Here is a 17125-nt window from a genome sequence, read left to right as displayed (position 1 = left end):
GGTGAGAGATGTCACTGAGAATCTCCTCTCCTTTCCAGCACAATTAACAACTTGCTTACGGTGCGTTTCTTTTATTCTTCATTTGATCATTGCTGCAGCTTGATTGTCAATTCAATCCAAGACATGTCTACTCAGAAGTAAATTCTATTGCATGCAATGAGTCTCACTTCCATGCACTAATTTGGGGAGAAAAAATTCTTTTGTACAAATTCACATTTATGTTTGACAGAAGTAAATCAATCTTTGCAAAGTCATATTTCCACGGTGCCTTCGCCTATCTATCCCAGATGTTGCTCAGCCAAATTCTGGAGATCAATGGAACAATTATTCAAAGTGAGTATAAAACAGCACACCACTATTTGTACAGCAAGTTGCCAAAGCAAAGCTTTCCCATTGCTTTTAAGTATTTTTAATTCTGAATTTGATGCAATAGTTGAACCGCTCATCCAAACCCCATTAACAAAGAAAGAAAGAAAGATGGTGTTTGTGATCTTAAAGTTAGAAAATGATATCAGGCCCTGTTGTTGTTTATTCATTCAGTCGCTTCCGACTCTTCGTGACTTCATGGACTCTTAACTCATTGTCGTTATTGTAAATACAAATACTTTTCAGCAGAAGTGAAACAATACTGTATAAATACACATGCCAGCTTCATATAATGTTCTGCGAAGCCACACATCTTTTTAGAAAATAAATAAATTAACCTGCAGAGCTTTGTTTTGTGACAGTCAAGTCATAAAATGAACTTACATAAAACGACCAGCAATCTTTAGTTACCTTAGTTCTTATTCAAGCTAGGACAGAGTTAACCAATCTTAGGCTCAGTTCACACAACGCTTTTCTCTACTCAGGGGGAAAACTCCACTCAGTGGTGGAGTTTGTAGGGGGTACTCACCATACAACATGTTCCAACTCCACCGTTGTGTGGGTGTGGCCTCCTGTGGAGTGGAGTAAAAATCAACGCAGCGTTTTATGGACAGTTCCTCTGCCCTCTCTCCTCCCACAGTCCTCCCAATGGTATCCCACCAGCCACTGCTGAAAAAAACACACAATCTCAGCAGCTCTCTTAGAGCAGCATTCCTTCCTTTTGCCACTCTTGCCAAAGAACTCTATGGCTACTGGAAAACTCGACTCAATTCAACAGGAAACTCCACGGAGCCCTCCAGACAACATGGAACACAACTGTTGTGCAGGAACTCTCCTTGGCGCAGTGTGGAGATTCAGGGTGGAGTGTTGTTTTTTAAAAAAACTCCACCATGGGGTGGAGTTTTCCCTCCAGACAACACATTTCTCAACAGTGGAGTTGTTACACCACCGTTGAGAAAAGTGTTGCGTGAACTGAGCGTTACTCAAAATGTGGAGCACATTTTTAAAACTTTTTTACTTTTTAAAATTAGAACAGAACTCTGGCATTTGCACCCATTCAGTTGCATATTTTTAAGCTCTGAAGAAAAATAGGTTTTGTCAGCTGCATGAACCACTTTATGATTTGTATCCATTGCTTTCACCTGAGAGCAGAGCTTGGCCCATGAATGAATTATTAACACCATTTATGCAGTACATGCTTATTTTTCTTGGTTTTGACGAAACCGAAGTCTCACATCAGCTTTTTTCTTTTAAACTTTATCCTCCAGCTCAGATCCCCACCCTCCGGAAAAAAAGAACCCGACTAGGCAAGTGGAGGTTATCAAATCTTTCAGGGCCCCAAGGAAGCTATTTGCAGTTCACATCGAAACAAAAAAATAAAACTGCCATCAATTCTATTTTGCTTCAGAGTTCACACATATGCAGCATATCTGTTATTTCCGAAGCAAATCTTTTAACATCTGTACTGGAGTCTGAAAATAATCTTAACAAATGAAACGTCAGGAATGTCTAGAACTTTTAAAAAACAGAAATAAAAATTAGGAAAACGTTAGCAAAACATCAATCTTTCAATAAAATGAACCTTTCCCCTGCTTTATTGACAAAATAGAATGGAATTAATTCTCATCTCTACATAGAAGCTAAGCAGAAAGCTTCAACAATTAACAGTGACCATAAAAAGATGGAGTATTGACAACAGTAAAAGGTCCACTAATGTTTACAAGTATTTTGTATAAAAGGTCCTTTTTAAAAATTGTTCAAGTTGTTGTAAAAATACAGTTCTCACCATAAGGTAACTTGTCAAAATCTCCTAGAGTTATTTGCGTCTATGTGGGGAATCCCCTCTTTGTCTGCGCCTGCCCTCATTCTTTCTTGACTCTTTAAACTGGTCTGGATATCGGCTGTGTTGCTCATCTTCCCTGGGACTGGGATAGTTGCGGGGTCTCTCTCTCGACTTTGATCTTCCCTTTCTTCTTCTGTCGAGTTCGGCATCTTTACTATGGTGTCTGTCCCTCCCTTCGTCTTCTGAAAAAGAATGTCTTCTTTCTGCTCTCTTCTTTTTAGAATGACTAGTTTTGCTTTCTAAAGGGATAGTTCTTTCCTGATCCCTGTCCTTTCCACCCCAGTAGCTGTTCCTGTCACTGGAATAATCTCTTTCATAAGAAAGTTTCTGTGATGCCTCGTCTCTGCTATTTGTGTCTCTTGAATTTTTGTCAGCATTCCTTTCTGAGTTTCTCCCGGCACCATTTTCCTTTTCAGACTGCCGCCCTTCTTTTTTCTTTTCCAGCTGTTTTTTTTTACTTCCTTGTTTACTCTTGGTACCTTTGTCTGATATTTTCTTCTTTTGTGACTTCCTTCTTTTTACATCTGAAATGACCAAAAAACATGATATTTAGCTTTTAGGTTAATATATTCACCTTCCTTAATTCAGGTGTCAAACTGTATTGGCTTGGATCCAAAGATCCCACACTTGGGGGAGGACTACTGATTTTCTCACATAAGCTTTTTTTCCAGGGGCTCTGAGCTCCCTGGAACAAATTGTGGGCTAATAGAGCAAATAACTCAACATACAAGAAAAAAGATCGATGACGCCACACCTGCATGAGCTGAAGGACCTTCTACTCATGCAGTGAGAACTTTGGATCCAAGCTATAGACAGATGCTTTGACAATACAATGTGTTATCATGTTGCTTTGTAGCCACAGAGCTTGAGTGAATGATTGTAGATAGGTCCATTACCTTCCCTTAGTTGGAAGCTTTCCAAAACAGTTTGGGAGTTACTGTTCTCCTATTTGGACAGCCATTCAGAGAAAAAACAAACTCCCATGTAATACCAATACCATGCGGCACTATCACTTCCTAGAGGCTTCACTAGATCAAATGCCAGTAAAAGCAATTCAACTGCCAGGAATTTAGCTCCCTTTAACTGGCCAGAAAGGTATTTTCATTCCAGCTACAAAAAATATATGTTGATGAACAGACTAAAGGTCGTCCTAGGAAAGAGTTATAGGTATCAGGATCAACTGGGGGTCAGGAAAGAGAGGGGAGCTCTCTACTCCTTCCTCAGGTTGCTGGCGTGTGTAGAGATATAAAATTTCTGAAAATTTTGAAGCTATGGAAAAAAATGGTTTTTTCCCAGGGTTTTTTTTGTGTGTGTGTGTTGTTGTTTTTAGGAAATAACAGGAATTTTGGGGAACATTGATTTTTTTTTAGCAACATTAGCACTTTACAGGTTGAAAGTCATTTTGTTTCTTTAGGAACATAAAATGTATTTATGTACAAGTTGGTTTGGCATAAAATTATTACATTTGATGTATTAAAAGTACAATATATTCAAGCAATTATTACAAACTGAATTTCATTTTTTAAATTTTTACTTTTTTTGGTAACAAATGGAGCTCCTGAACTGTAAGGAACCTCTTTGGTTTTGCCAGTTTATGAGGAGCAGACAAAAAACAAATCCCTTCCCCCCACAGAAGAAACCATCAACATTAGTAACAAAGACAATTATTTATGTCCTCCTCAGTGTCAAGCATAAAGCACCCATTCCCATAAAAAAAACTGAGAAAGAAGGGGGGACCAAGATTCAATGAATATGCGTGAAATTTAATGAGTCATTTTCTGAGCTATAGCTGTCACTATCAGTTTCAGTCTCTGCTTCAATGGCAGTGCTGCCCCCTAGAGGCAGCAATGCATCTTGCTCTTGCATTTGAGAGTTGTAGACTCAGTTTGCAACCTAAGACTTGCTTGTCTTCGGAGCACAGAAATTGTAACTGTACATAGTTTTTAGAAATCATTTAGAAGTAAATATATGGACACCTTGTCTTAAACATTTTATTCATCATGCTAAAATAAAACGTTCCATAATCTATTTTTCTTCATTCCCCCTCCCCAATTTTTTTGGGGAAAAAACAAAAAAGACTTCGGGAAAAAACTGTTTCCCTTCCTGATATTTTTCCAGTTTTCCTGGGCCTTCACATCTCTAGGCATGTGTGTATATGTGAACAGCCCCCAATCCCTAAGTCAACACAGCATGCGGCCCTCGGGGCTGAAAACGTGTTGCAATTCTGGTGTAACTTAGAATAACACTTCATGTACCTGATCAAGTGGACTGAAGCCTTATGCCATAATACGTTTGTTAGTCTTTAAGGTGCCGCAAGACTCTTGTTTCTGTTGCGACAGACTAACACGTATGTAAACATATGTAAACATGAAAGTTGGAATTCTCAAGAATTTAACAAGCAATTTGAAGAGCGCTTAAAAAGCATCTTGGGAGAGGCATGCCATCCATCTTTGCTCGAAATACTAGCATTTTAAGACATTCTTGTACTGCAACAAGGGCATCTAAACATGTCCTACACCAATAAATGTGCATGGAGCTCTTTGTAAGGACTACTGTAAAAATTTTCAACTAGAAATTGTACTTAAAGATGAGCTGCCAAGGAATATAAAATTATTCGCTATCAGCAATAATATGCTAAATAACCTCACTGCTGGGACAAAAAGATGACTACGCAGCACATCACTGAAAACTGACCTTTTTTCTTCATGCTGCGGACATCGTGACCAGATCTGTCTTACTTTCTTTAGGGAACAAAGAATCAGCTGATCTGTATTCATTGGCAAACAAACCCTCCTTGAAACTGAGGGTAAAGGCGCAAAGTTAGGCCAACTGATTTTGGAAGGGCTTGGTGGAAGGGGCACGGGGAACCACTGCAGGAAGGGAAAGAGAAGAACTCCCCCCCCCCCCGCAATTACAGGAGCAGAAGCAACCTCACATTAATTTGGATCCAAACCCTTATGCATCGTCAAATACTTTATTTCTATCATCCTTGCAACAGTACTGCTGCTATCCCCATATCACAGATGTAGCAGCTTGCCTAAGCACACCCAGTGAGTTCATGGCTAAACTGAGATGTGAGTTGCTCATGCTCTTAACTCCTATCCTAGCAAACTTAATAGTTTCTGGCCACAATGACCACAACAATTTTGTGTCATGACATGAGGAACAGAGGTTTCAGTAACTGAACGTTTAGAGTATAATGATCTTTCACACAACCCCTTTCAGGCTTTTCACCTCCCAAAGGTAAATTTTCAAATTTCCCTCTGTCCATAGGCCTATAGTTTAATTTTAAACACAGCAGTTTTGCTTTTTTTCTAGCTCATGTTAGAGTAGAAATGTAATATGCTGGCCATTTTGAAACTAAATTTATTAGGTAACTGATGAGTAAAATGTGGTTTGGAGACGCTGAGACTTCTAAGAAGATCCATATGTGCTTTCCTTAATGTAAGTCATTTGTATTGGACACATACCTAACCTTCACCATCCATTGAAACATTCCTCTTTATGGGATACAATGGATCAGAAGTATTATAGCACAGCTTGAAGTCTGTACAACACTTGAAGTCTGAACTTTGCCAAAACTGAAGTTATGATATTCGCTACTGCTACCTCTGCTAGTTAGGTCAACTTGTATAAATAACATCAGCAAGAACAGGTTAAAAAACTAACACAAACCAAGCACAGGCATGCTGTGAACACTTCTGAGAAACCTGCCTGAGATACAGCAACGTCTTCATTATGGCAGAATACAGGAAAATGAAGAAGTACAGTTTGGATATTAGCTATCAACCAGCCTGAAGGTCACCATTTATTTATTTTTTTGCAACTAAATAACGGACTCACCCACATTAAGCAGCAGAAGTGAGCATTTTGCCAACATTTCTGCTTGTGGTATACAAAAAGCAACAACAGAACATACCGCTGAGACTATCAAAATGCCTCATTACGCTATCTTTTTTTTTTCTCAATGGGGAAAGGACAAAACATTAGAATAGAATGTATTAAGTTAAAAACAAACAGAACACAGGAAGGAAAAAGCTCTGCTCACACTAGCAGACTCAGTTAATTTGTCGCCACGGATTTACCTCCCTGGTTCCAATCTAGCTGCAGCTGTCTATGCATAAGCCATCTGGCTCTCTGTTGAAATGCCACTTCTCTGACCCTGCTCCTTTATGCTTTCTTTTAGTGCTTTGGTGTTTGGGATGTATTAGATTTGTACGAACAGGCAACACAAAACAAACTTGCTACAAATTATACTGGGCCTCTTTTCACACATCCGTCATCTGTATTATACTTGTGAATCAGAAGACATTTGTTCTTAAACCTGACAATAAATCTAATTTATTTTAAATCAGCATGCTTCTTAAATGTGGAAGCTCATGCTGAGCTGTCATCTGCTCTCACCACTAACTGCACACACACTTAAGAGTGGACTAGCAGGCACTAATGTTCATTATATTTCATATAAAACAAGTTGGGGGGAAAATCAACAGAATGACTCTGGCTTAAAAATAGTAACTATATCATGGAATTTAATACACACACACACACACACACACACACACACACACTGTGCAGCCAACAAAATAATCTAGGACAAAGAAGGATAAGACACGATAAACTGCACTACATTAAATTATATTTATGATACTCCCATTTATAATTTCTGCACTGGGAATCACATACAGACGAAGAAGAAGAACTATATCTTGTATCTTTAACTAACGAAAGACAGAGGAAAGAATATATTTGTTTACACACCAGCAATGCTCTTTGGGGGGAGGAGAGCTTTGTGATATAGGTGTAGGACCCCTATTCTCCCTAGTCTTTTACCCACCCACCCAGGTTTACATTAGCAAGTCAGCATCTCACCGCTGTGTGCCGTAAAATGAGTTCTGAACTTCATCCCTTTTGGTATAACCACAGTAAAATGCCATAGTTTGTTGGATGACCTATTACAATATGAAGTAGAGGTGACTTAATGCCTTGACTATATGAACGAATCAGAGAATGGCTTAGGTTAGGCGTTTCCCATGCTAGCAATGCTGAACAATTACACCATGTTCAGCATTCAGCGCTGCTGCTCTGCTTACACCACTGATGTAGTGCTGGAGTGATGAGTTTCCCTGGAAAACCGGTCACTCCGGCAAATGTCATTGATGCTGTGCTAGAGGTCACTTACGCTAGCGCTACATCAATGGTGTAAGTAGAGCAGCAGTGTTGGACGTAACCCTATGTCTGCAATCCTTACTCCTGAGTAAACCTGCATAGGATTGTGCTCCATGGGACAATACATTTGTGTTACAAGTTCTTGATAGGGAGCCGTGAAACATCCGTTTTTACACTAGGGAAATCATTTGTCCAAAAGCAATTCTCCCTCCCCCTGAAAACCATGTCTTAGTTGTTCAACATCCGAAAAGGATTAGTTTTGACGACTTCTTTCTACCATGTTCACAGTCTGCTTTCAAACCAGCAACTCCACATGTGGAAACTCACAGACCACCACGTGAAGAATGAACCTATTAAGAAAAGACGGACCTGTCTTCAAAAAGATTTACACAAACCATACAGGCCTAAGATAAGATTGTGGACATTTGTATTTACCTAGGTAAATAAACCATTTTTATACCATAAAATTACTCAGATAGTCCAGAAAAGATTTATATGTACCATCTATTAAGTCTTTAGGCTGACAATGTATTATTTGAAGATTAAATAACTAAAATTACTTTCAAGCCCAGAGAAAGCAACACATGAATAAACAGTAATCACCATTTTTCCTCAGTGCATGTGCATCAGGGCATGCAGAGTAAATAAAAGAGATGGATTACAGAGGGAGCTTCATACCTGAGTCACTGCTGTGCTTGCTGTCAGAGGATGATTCACTCCCACTGGAGGACCCTGAAGTACCGCCGCTACTGCTGCTAGCATCATCCCCTGAACCAGATGAATCGGATTCTGAATCCGACGACGAATCCGACGACTCCACATCTTGTTTCTGTGTCATGATGATTTTGGGTGCGTTTTTCAGATGTTCCCGTAGCTCATCTCTAATTAAACACATTTAACGACATAGACCATAAATGTAAGAAATTAATTACTGTTAAGAAAGGTCAAGTTTTACACTCTCACAGTTGTACCCCAAACTTCAGCCTGGTGTTTTGTTTTATTTGGGATCTAACAAAACTGACTGGGAGTCACTGAACCAGTCCCTATCTGCATAGCTCCATTCCAGATTTCATTTCTTGTTGAGATGCAACATATATTAGCGTGGGGGCTGGATTGATTGATACCTGTTCTGGTATACACACATATGGAGGGACGGGACTGTGCACATGCATTCCTTTATTATTTATTTATTACATTTACGTATATAAAGCCCCATAGCTGAAGCTCTCTGGAAGTTTACAAAAGTTAAAAACATTAAAAACAAATATACAAAAAATTAAAAGCATAAAAACAGCAATATCATTTAAAGCAACTATTCTGGGGTCAGTTTATTTCTTCCACACTTCCAACATCTCCAGATGATTGCAGAAGGGCAAATTGTTTGAATAGGTTTTACACATGAAGGTCCAGATTATACTGTCAATTGGGATATAGAGCTCACAATCTGGGTTACATGCATTGGATATCATATGCATAGGCTTTATTTGGATGTTATGCCCCTACTTATTATTATTATTATTACTACTACATTTATATACTGCCCCACAGCCGAGGCTTTCTGGGAGGTTTACAAAAGTTAAAAACAGTGAACAGGGAGATGGAGGAGGCAGGGCAGTCAGGCACATGCTTTCATCCTACCATGTATATGGGACAAATAAGGGACAGTTATCATTTGATCCAATCTTGTGACAGAACCCCAAGAACTGTTTTTTCATATGTAACAAAATGAGTTTCCTTACGTTAGTCCTCCAAGACCAATCGAAGTGAAGAAATTGATGGCGAATCTAGTATTCCTTGGATTGTCCCGAGGTAGCAATCCTTCAAAAAATGGTTGCAGAGTTCTGTTAAAAACCAAACATAGCAATTATACCTCAAGCTACAGGACTATTTCAAATTCCGCATACAGAAATATTATTTTTATCCAGAGGTGATTTAAAAAATGCCAAACATCATTTTAAAAATCCTGTCAACTTAATTCCATAGAAAACCAAAACTGGGAAGTTCCATTTACACAACAGCTGTAGGTGTAGAAATCTGTGAGCTACTGAATTAAAGAATTCTTCATTGGACAGGCTACAAAGGGACTTAATTTTCTTCAATAATTACATAGCTACTTTGGAATGGTACAGTCTATGCAACTTGAAAAAATTGTAAACATGTATTAAAGTGTCAAAGATTTTAGACAATTGGATCTCCAAGGACTAAAGGAGTAATTGACCTTTGTATCAAACTTACAAAATATTTTTAATTACCCTTAACCTCATTAAAAGCTTGAGTACAAAAATAATGGACTGAATCAATATCTTGCTCTTTACTAGTCAGTAATCCCAAGCTAGTCAATACATTAGCTCTGTCTAAACGCAACAGGCATCGTGTGATTAGGCTAGTATCTACATCTGCATGCAAAACCAATATGGCATAGAAAGAGAGCCACCTCCAATTTACCTTTTACCCAACTATCTTAATATCATGATAGTTGCTCTACTTTAAGAACTGCTAAGTTGCTGTAAGAATGTCTTTTTCGATTCTAAGTTCTGGACTTGACAGAGGTCGCCTAGAGTCTGAATCCAATGGTGTTGCTCTGCTAGCAGCAGGGAAACCGCTTTTGGGACAAGTTGCCATCCCCTCCTGCAGCACCCTGCGCACCTCCAAATGTGTTCTGGACAGCTGGGGGGACTGGAACAGATTTGGGGAGACTGCAGGGAAAGGGGAGGAGAGGGAAGTCCTGTTGTACAAGTGGACATCTGCTTATGCAACATTGGATCCAACCCCAGGCTTTTCCCAAAGCATCTTAGTACTGAAACAAATGTGAGTTTAGGAATCTGAAGCTAGACTAAAACTCACTTACTGTTCAGATCTTCACAGTACTGGTCAAAAATACAAGGAACACCACTTTGGTACCTATCCATTTAACCTAATCAAACGTTCCTTGAGTTTTGCAACCATCCAAATTTCTACAGAAGCTGTCCAATATACAATGGCTCATGTATTTGCCGAGACAGCAACAACTAACTACAAGACTGTTAGATTCATCACAATTTATGACACTTTTTCATGGCTGTTTATTTAACACAAGGTTAGTGGTAAACATCAGCCATTCATAATTTAATTAAACATGAGAACTCCTGCTGTGTCAGTGCTTAATCACTGTCTGGACATGGAAATGGGGAAGCCAGAAATCTAGACAAGCCAGAAATAATGACGGCTGGCAAGGCTTGTGGTTCTCTCCTGGGTTGTTATTTGGAGTCTGGGGTGAACCTGGTCTGGGGAGGGAGGGAAATATTGTAGCTTGTGTTAGGATTCACCTGTGTTAATTTCTAGAGGACATCCATATTAGTTTATTGCAGCAAAAACAAACACTCTTGTGGCATCTTAAGGACTAGCAAATTTATTCTGGCGTAGTTTGCTCTAAGGAGTCATGATCCATATTTTATTGTATTTACTTTAAAATGGTGCAGGACAGAAAGATGATGAATATCTTACCCTGTCTGTTTTCTCATAAAGTATATCATGAGAGTCAAACACAACCGACAATGAAGCAAATGACTAACTCCAAAGTGGGTATTATTCCTGTTTTTTCAAACATGGAATGTAGATAGACTATCCAAAACAAACCTGTGATCTCCAAGAAATGTCAATTAAATTTATTACTCAAGAAATGTAGTTGTTCTAAGTATCATAAGCAACAGAACACGGACATGTTATGGATGTTTAAACTTAGTTGAACTATTAATTGGTAAACACTCAGGTGCAACATTCAACTAACTGGTTTGATTAGTCAGTTAGGTCAACTGATAAAAAATTTTAGATGACTAAAATGGGGTCCAATTAATCAGGCAACAGATCTAAATATGTATTATTAATACAAGTAGATGGCAAGTGCTATCTCAGAAGAGGCACTCCCCTTTTTCTCTTACATAGCAATGAATGTCACAACGTAACATCAGGCTTGGGTAATTGCAGGGGAGAAAAGAAGCCATTGTGGCTTCTCCCCACACCCTGCTGTTTACATAATTACCCACACTGCAAGGTGTGTTAGTGTGTTGCCCTATCCTGGTGTGCGGCACAGAGGGGGTGGCTTTGTACCCACGCTACCCATGAGGCACTGGATTCAGATGACACACTAATCCACTCTGCAGTGCAGGTAATTATGAAAATAATGAGCATGTGTGCGACACACTGGGAAGGGGAAAAGCCAGAACAAGCTCAACGACTGGGTTCCCACAACACAAAAAACCACACTCAAGGTTGAACTGTCTTTGTTATTGAACTGTGGATAGTTGATAAAACATGGTTTGTTGTATTGTGTGAATGCAGCCATGGTAACAAAGCATGGTTTGTTAACCACAACAAACCCACATCCCAACAACAAACCATGGTGTTTTTTTAAATGCATTTTTATGGTTAACAAACCATGATTTGTTAGAACGGCTTGGTTTACACAACACAACAAACCATGTTTCAACAACCACCCATAGTTCAATGGCAAGGGTTATCTGAAGGTGGTTTAACTCTCAAATAACAGCACAACGTGACACACACACCCCAGGCACTGGCTTGCACATTCAACCCATGATGGCTTATTATGAGGTGTGAACCAGGTCAGTGTGTTGGATTCTGAGTTGCCCTTCCAATCAAAGAATGGCCCCTTCATTTTACAGAAGGTACTGCAATCTAGTGGAGGCTCCCACTTGAGGAAGGGAGGGGAGATGATTTTCACCGATTTCTCCTTCTCCTATACCATCTCCCCTGCTCTTCCAAAAATCTCCCTAACCCTTTGGAGTGAATTTTTCAGGGGGAAGGAGCAATTGGCCAAAATCACATTCTTCTGCCTTCTGCCAGTAGGGATGTCCCATGAGCAGATTCCTGTTCACAGGAACTCTGAATCCAAGCCCATGAAAATATTGTTTTGCTTCAGAACTATTGTTCCAAATGATATGTAAATGTAACAGCAAAAACAATACCAAACCCCACAATACCTTTATATGAGAAAACACAGTTTCAAATTATATCCAGTGTTAGTTGAACTTAAGTCAAATTAATTTCAATGGGTCTACTCTGACTGAGCCTCGTGTGGCGCAGAGCAGTAAAGCAGCAGTTTCTGAAGCTGAAACTCTCCCCACGGCCTGAGTTCGATCCCAGCGGAAGCTGCTTTCAGGCAGCCGGTTTGGGTCGACTCAGCCTTCCACCCTCCCGAGGTCGGTAAAATGAGTACCCAGTTAGCTGGGGGAAAGGTAATAAGGGCCAGGGAAGGCAAAGGCCTGCCAAGAAAACGTCAGCGAAAGCTGGCATCCCTCCAAGAGTCAGTAATGACTCAGTGCTTGCACAAGAGGTTCCTTTCCTTTCCTTCCTTCTCTAACATTGGATACAACCAAACGTTAAGAATAAAGACACTGTCAGAAATGAATTTCAATTGGGAACTTCAAAGCTAACAGTGAGGTCTAGCATCGGTACATAAGAACGTTCAAATAAAAAGGTACCATCAGTCTAATTCACAATGTGGAACATCTACTTACTCATCCTTCAACCTTGCATTAAGGTTAGGAAGTCCCATATATTCACTAAGTTCTTGGAAGAATATCTTAACAAAAATCCTACTGGACGATGTTGTAGTTTCTTCACTTAGGGTTATGCATTCAAGGACCTACAAATTGAAGAAGTGATAGGTTCATTCCAAACACTCAAAACCCATTTCCCCCTTTAAAACAATCAAATTTATGCACATTGTCCCCAAAGTGCTTTTCCTCAAACTGTGGCAAATCCATGCAAGTGTCAGGTGGCTTGGCAACTATCTTCACAACATGTTTACACTTTCAGTTCATTTAAATGTAAAGCCCTGATTCCAAACAGTAGATCTGAATTTTCCTAGTGAGTTGGTCTACTTCCGAGCTCTCACGGCCCTTGTCATTGTCAAAATTAATGTTGCACTCAACATACAACATGAATTTTAACTGATTCTGCCTACATTTTAAGGACTTTGAAACAGAAAAACAAGGACAGCCAGATTATTTTGCCTTTTCAGAAACCAGATGCATAACGCAAAGGCTAGATTTTTTTCCCTACTTACGCTCCATGGAAGCGAATCCGTATACAAAAGATGTGCAAACATCTTGGCGACATTCCTCAACTTGTTGGTTTCTAACCGGTGTATGGTATCATACTGCTCTTTGAAAATGGCTTCAAATGATTCCATGTATTCTTTTTTCAACATACAGAAACGCTGAAAATGGAGGACACAGTTCAGAAAAACACGTTTTAAAAAATGAAGTGTGCCAGAGCTAAATGTGAAAATATTTATAAAAACGATGTAAGGAGGCCTTGCTTGTCAGATATTGGCGTGCATCCAAAGATTCCCAGGTGTAAAAGGAAGGCACTTCTGCCTAGGCATGGGATGGGACATTTAAGGGGGACCAGGGAAATACAACTGGGTGGGGGAAATCAGTGATCCCCCTACAAGTGGGCAAAATGGTTCACACTCATGGACAGGGATTTTTGGATCCAAGCCATTACGTTTTCACAGTTAATTTGGGGTTAGACCTTATCTTAGCCTTCTGTGAACAGAAAGCCTCCTTCTGTCCATAGGCTTATGTCTATGTGATCCAGTAGCTTATCCTGCATATACTTTTGAAGGCTTTTTACAAGCCTGCACGACCTAAAGATATTATTTATGCTTCAAATACAACTTGAGAGTCAAGTTTCTTGGAGACAGGAGGGTATGTCAAGTCCCCTATCTTTTCTGGTATATCTTTGAAGATTTATAGGAGCCAATTTTTGGTCCTATTGAAAATTCATGTATTTGGGGCATAAAAAAAGTTTTTAAAATCTGTATAAATTCCCCCACACACACTGATGAAGACCTTGTGGGCCGAAATGCGTTTGGGATTATTGTTTGTTTGTGGATCATTTTGTTCCAATTTTAAGTGTATATATTTGTTTTATGATTAAATATATATATTCTATGTACGCATGATTTTATTTCAACAGGTATAGCTCCGCTTAAATTTGGCACATTGTTTCTAATCAGTTTCCTTAAACCTATTTTATTCTTTGATCCAGTAGAGGGTCCCACTGGTGGAAGGGGGGAGAGGAGGCAATTGTTCCTGAATTCTGCCCCCCCCCCTTCCTCTGCAGTCCTCCCCACTGTTCTGGAGGCTTCTCCACTGTTTTGGGAGGGTGCAGTGGGGATCAGAAAAAGTTGCTTCCACCTTCAGAGGATGCCCTTGCCGTGGAAGTGTGGTCCCAAGCCTGTAACTGTACATATCAATTTCCTCAAAGAAAACTTTCAAACTTTCGCAGAAACAGAGATGAAGGAAATAGGTTGGATCCTGTGCTCCGTTCCTGGAACAGGCTCTTCCTGCTTGCCTCTACAGCTGCTTACTCCACCCACTCCAAAGCGCTGGAAAAGTCTTGGGCATGGTGTGGGGCATGGCGGTACAGGAATCTGTAGTTTGAAGGGGGAGTTGGCAGAAATTGCATTCCTACCTGGTACAAGCAGAATAGAATCGAAGCCCAGGTTTGCTTAAATGAACTATTTATTTTAACGTAGGGTGGGTCTAAATAGCATTTTCCAAACACATGTTTGTTTCCATCAAACATGATTGCATGTAGAGGTCTTTCAAATTTGTCACCAAAGACTGCCATTGAAAGCATTTTGCCAGAGCTAATATATTGCCTAGTATATATATGGAAAACATTGCTGAAAGAAGCAATTGTGATTATTGATACTTCAATAATTCCATGCATTTTTAAGGGTCTAAAGCTTTCTCTTATATAAGCTAAGATTCAAAGAGGCACAACATGCTTCTTCATTCAGGGTGGCCTATTTTCCCTTCTGGTGACAGGCAGGTGTCTCATCCTTCATGGAATGTCATTGTAGAGGGTCTCACAACCTATTGGGGTGGACTGGGAGGTAGGGGGGGAGAGTCATGGCGGGTGATAAACCCCCTATGGAATTGCCATCATTTAGATCCTAGCTATTGATTCCCTGCTTACCCTTAGACACAGCCAAGCTAGCTAAAGGAGGGCTGCTTGCAGCTCTGTAGGCAATTCCAAACCAGCTTTAAGCTTATGGATAACAGGGTAAGGTTCGAAAACATTGATCACAACGTGTCCGACACAAACAAAAAAGCATCGTATCTTTTCTGCTTTTAAAGCATATCATTTCCCAACCAAGCCTCAAAGGAAGTGTGTCCTTTGTGTATCTGGGATAATCAACGCCAAACTTACAACGTTCCACCATTTCAATAAAGCATGCAAATGGATGATGCCAATCTACTTGCTTTATGCTTCCTGCTCTTATGGGCTGGTCCACACATTCTTGATAACTCAGGGCCTGATGTATGAAGCGACTCATTTTTGAAAACCTTTATTTGATATGTGATGAAGTGGCATTTGTTCTAGCACAGCTGTCACAGATGCCATGTTATCAGTTGATGCTGAAAGTACTTTCGCAAACCTGCCCTCTTTACTAGAAAAGAAGTTCATGCATACACTGTCTATGAAGAAAGCAACTCACCCCAGCTAGCAAGCCGAAGAATTTCTCATATGTTCTCTGCTGAGCACAACAATCAAGTATCATGTTGCATAGTTCTTTCTGTCAGAAGGGGGGAAAAGTTCTTAAGGAAATTCTGTGTATCAACTGAAAACAATTCCTAAACTTCTAAAAGCACACACACAAAAAACTTTAACACAGCGCTATAATTTGGGGGTACAGATGTATTCATTTAAAAACTGCCCCATGAAAATCATAGTATACAGGTTAAAAAAATGCAATAGAGTCAAAAGGTAAAAAACCCCAAATGAATTCAGCATATGCAGGGCATGAAACCATCCCAAACAGATCAACTCATCCCAAAAAGATCAATTGCCCTTACAGAGTGATTTAAAAAATGTCTACTTTCCCACCCATAAAGGGGTATTTCCTCGACTTTTTGGTCCAATACAGATTTGTTGTTTCAACCATCATGGTTATATCAACTTTAAAGATGCAATACAGGTAAGCACACAAAAACTCTACAATACCAAGAAGTAAATTACAAAAAGATACTAAAAAAGTTTTCATTAGAAGGTGCCCACAAACATGTAAAAAGTTCATTTTAATACAAAGAATTAAAAACCTAGACTTTTTATTCTTCTTGCTATCTTATATACCTTATTAAAACATTTCTATCCAGCACATTGTGTGATCGTGGCAATTATTCTATATTAAATGAGATAAAAACTCAAACAAATAAATATTCGGAAATAAATGAATGCATTTTTTGGTGCTGGCAGTGGTGGGGAAGGGCTAACTACCAGTGTCTTAAGAGCTTTCTTTTCTAATACATTACATTAGTTTGATATATTAAAATGTATATTAACATTTTATATTGTTCTATTACACTAATGTTGCAGTCAATCAGTTTCCATACAATAAAACAGGACAATATGCTGATGCTGTTGCTAATGAAGTCAGCATGACTTGCAAAACAAATTACTTTTTGCTCTCTTAACTGCAGTTACAATATTATAATATCCCCTATGGGGTAAAGTAATTAAATATTTTAACATTTTAATTAAATATTACAATGTTTTCTAGCAGAATATCTTGAGTAACCATGTGCAGGGAAACAGATTTGCCTATAAAGACACTCTTGCTAGCTTATTCAAAACAAGCAGAGGTTAGACCCAAAGTGTCCGTCTTCCAGATTAAACATTAAAACGTTTTTTAATTATTTTGAAAGAATGCTGTGATGGAAGTCGCACAGC

General features: G+C 39.3%; 1 protein-coding gene across 1 annotated transcript in view; it reads right to left on the bottom strand.

Annotated features, from left to right (window-relative positions):
- Positions 1–275: 275 nt before the first annotated feature.
- CWC22 (CWC22 spliceosome associated protein homolog) overlaps positions 276–17125 on the bottom strand; it is a 44304-nt gene continuing 27454 nt past the window's right edge. The window contains exons 15-20 of the mRNA XM_063116302.1: positions 15894–15971; positions 13446–13598; positions 12895–13022; positions 9118–9219; positions 8057–8259; positions 276–2733 (exon numbers count right to left, since the gene is read on the bottom strand). Coding sequence (XP_062972372.1) covers positions 2183–2733; positions 8057–8259; positions 9118–9219; positions 12895–13022; positions 13446–13598; positions 15894–15971 — 1215 coding nt within the window. The 3' untranslated portion in view covers positions 276–2182. The remainder of the gene's footprint in view (positions 2734–8056; positions 8260–9117; positions 9220–12894; positions 13023–13445; positions 13599–15893; positions 15972–17125) is intronic.

The sequence above is a fragment of the Elgaria multicarinata genome, chromosome 2 (assembly GCF_023053635.1).
Source record: "Elgaria multicarinata webbii isolate HBS135686 ecotype San Diego chromosome 2, rElgMul1.1.pri, whole genome shotgun sequence".
NCBI classification, from domain to species: Eukaryota; Metazoa; Chordata; class Lepidosauria; order Squamata; family Anguidae; genus Elgaria; species Elgaria multicarinata.
This window is presented reverse-complemented; position numbering and strand designations above follow the sequence as displayed.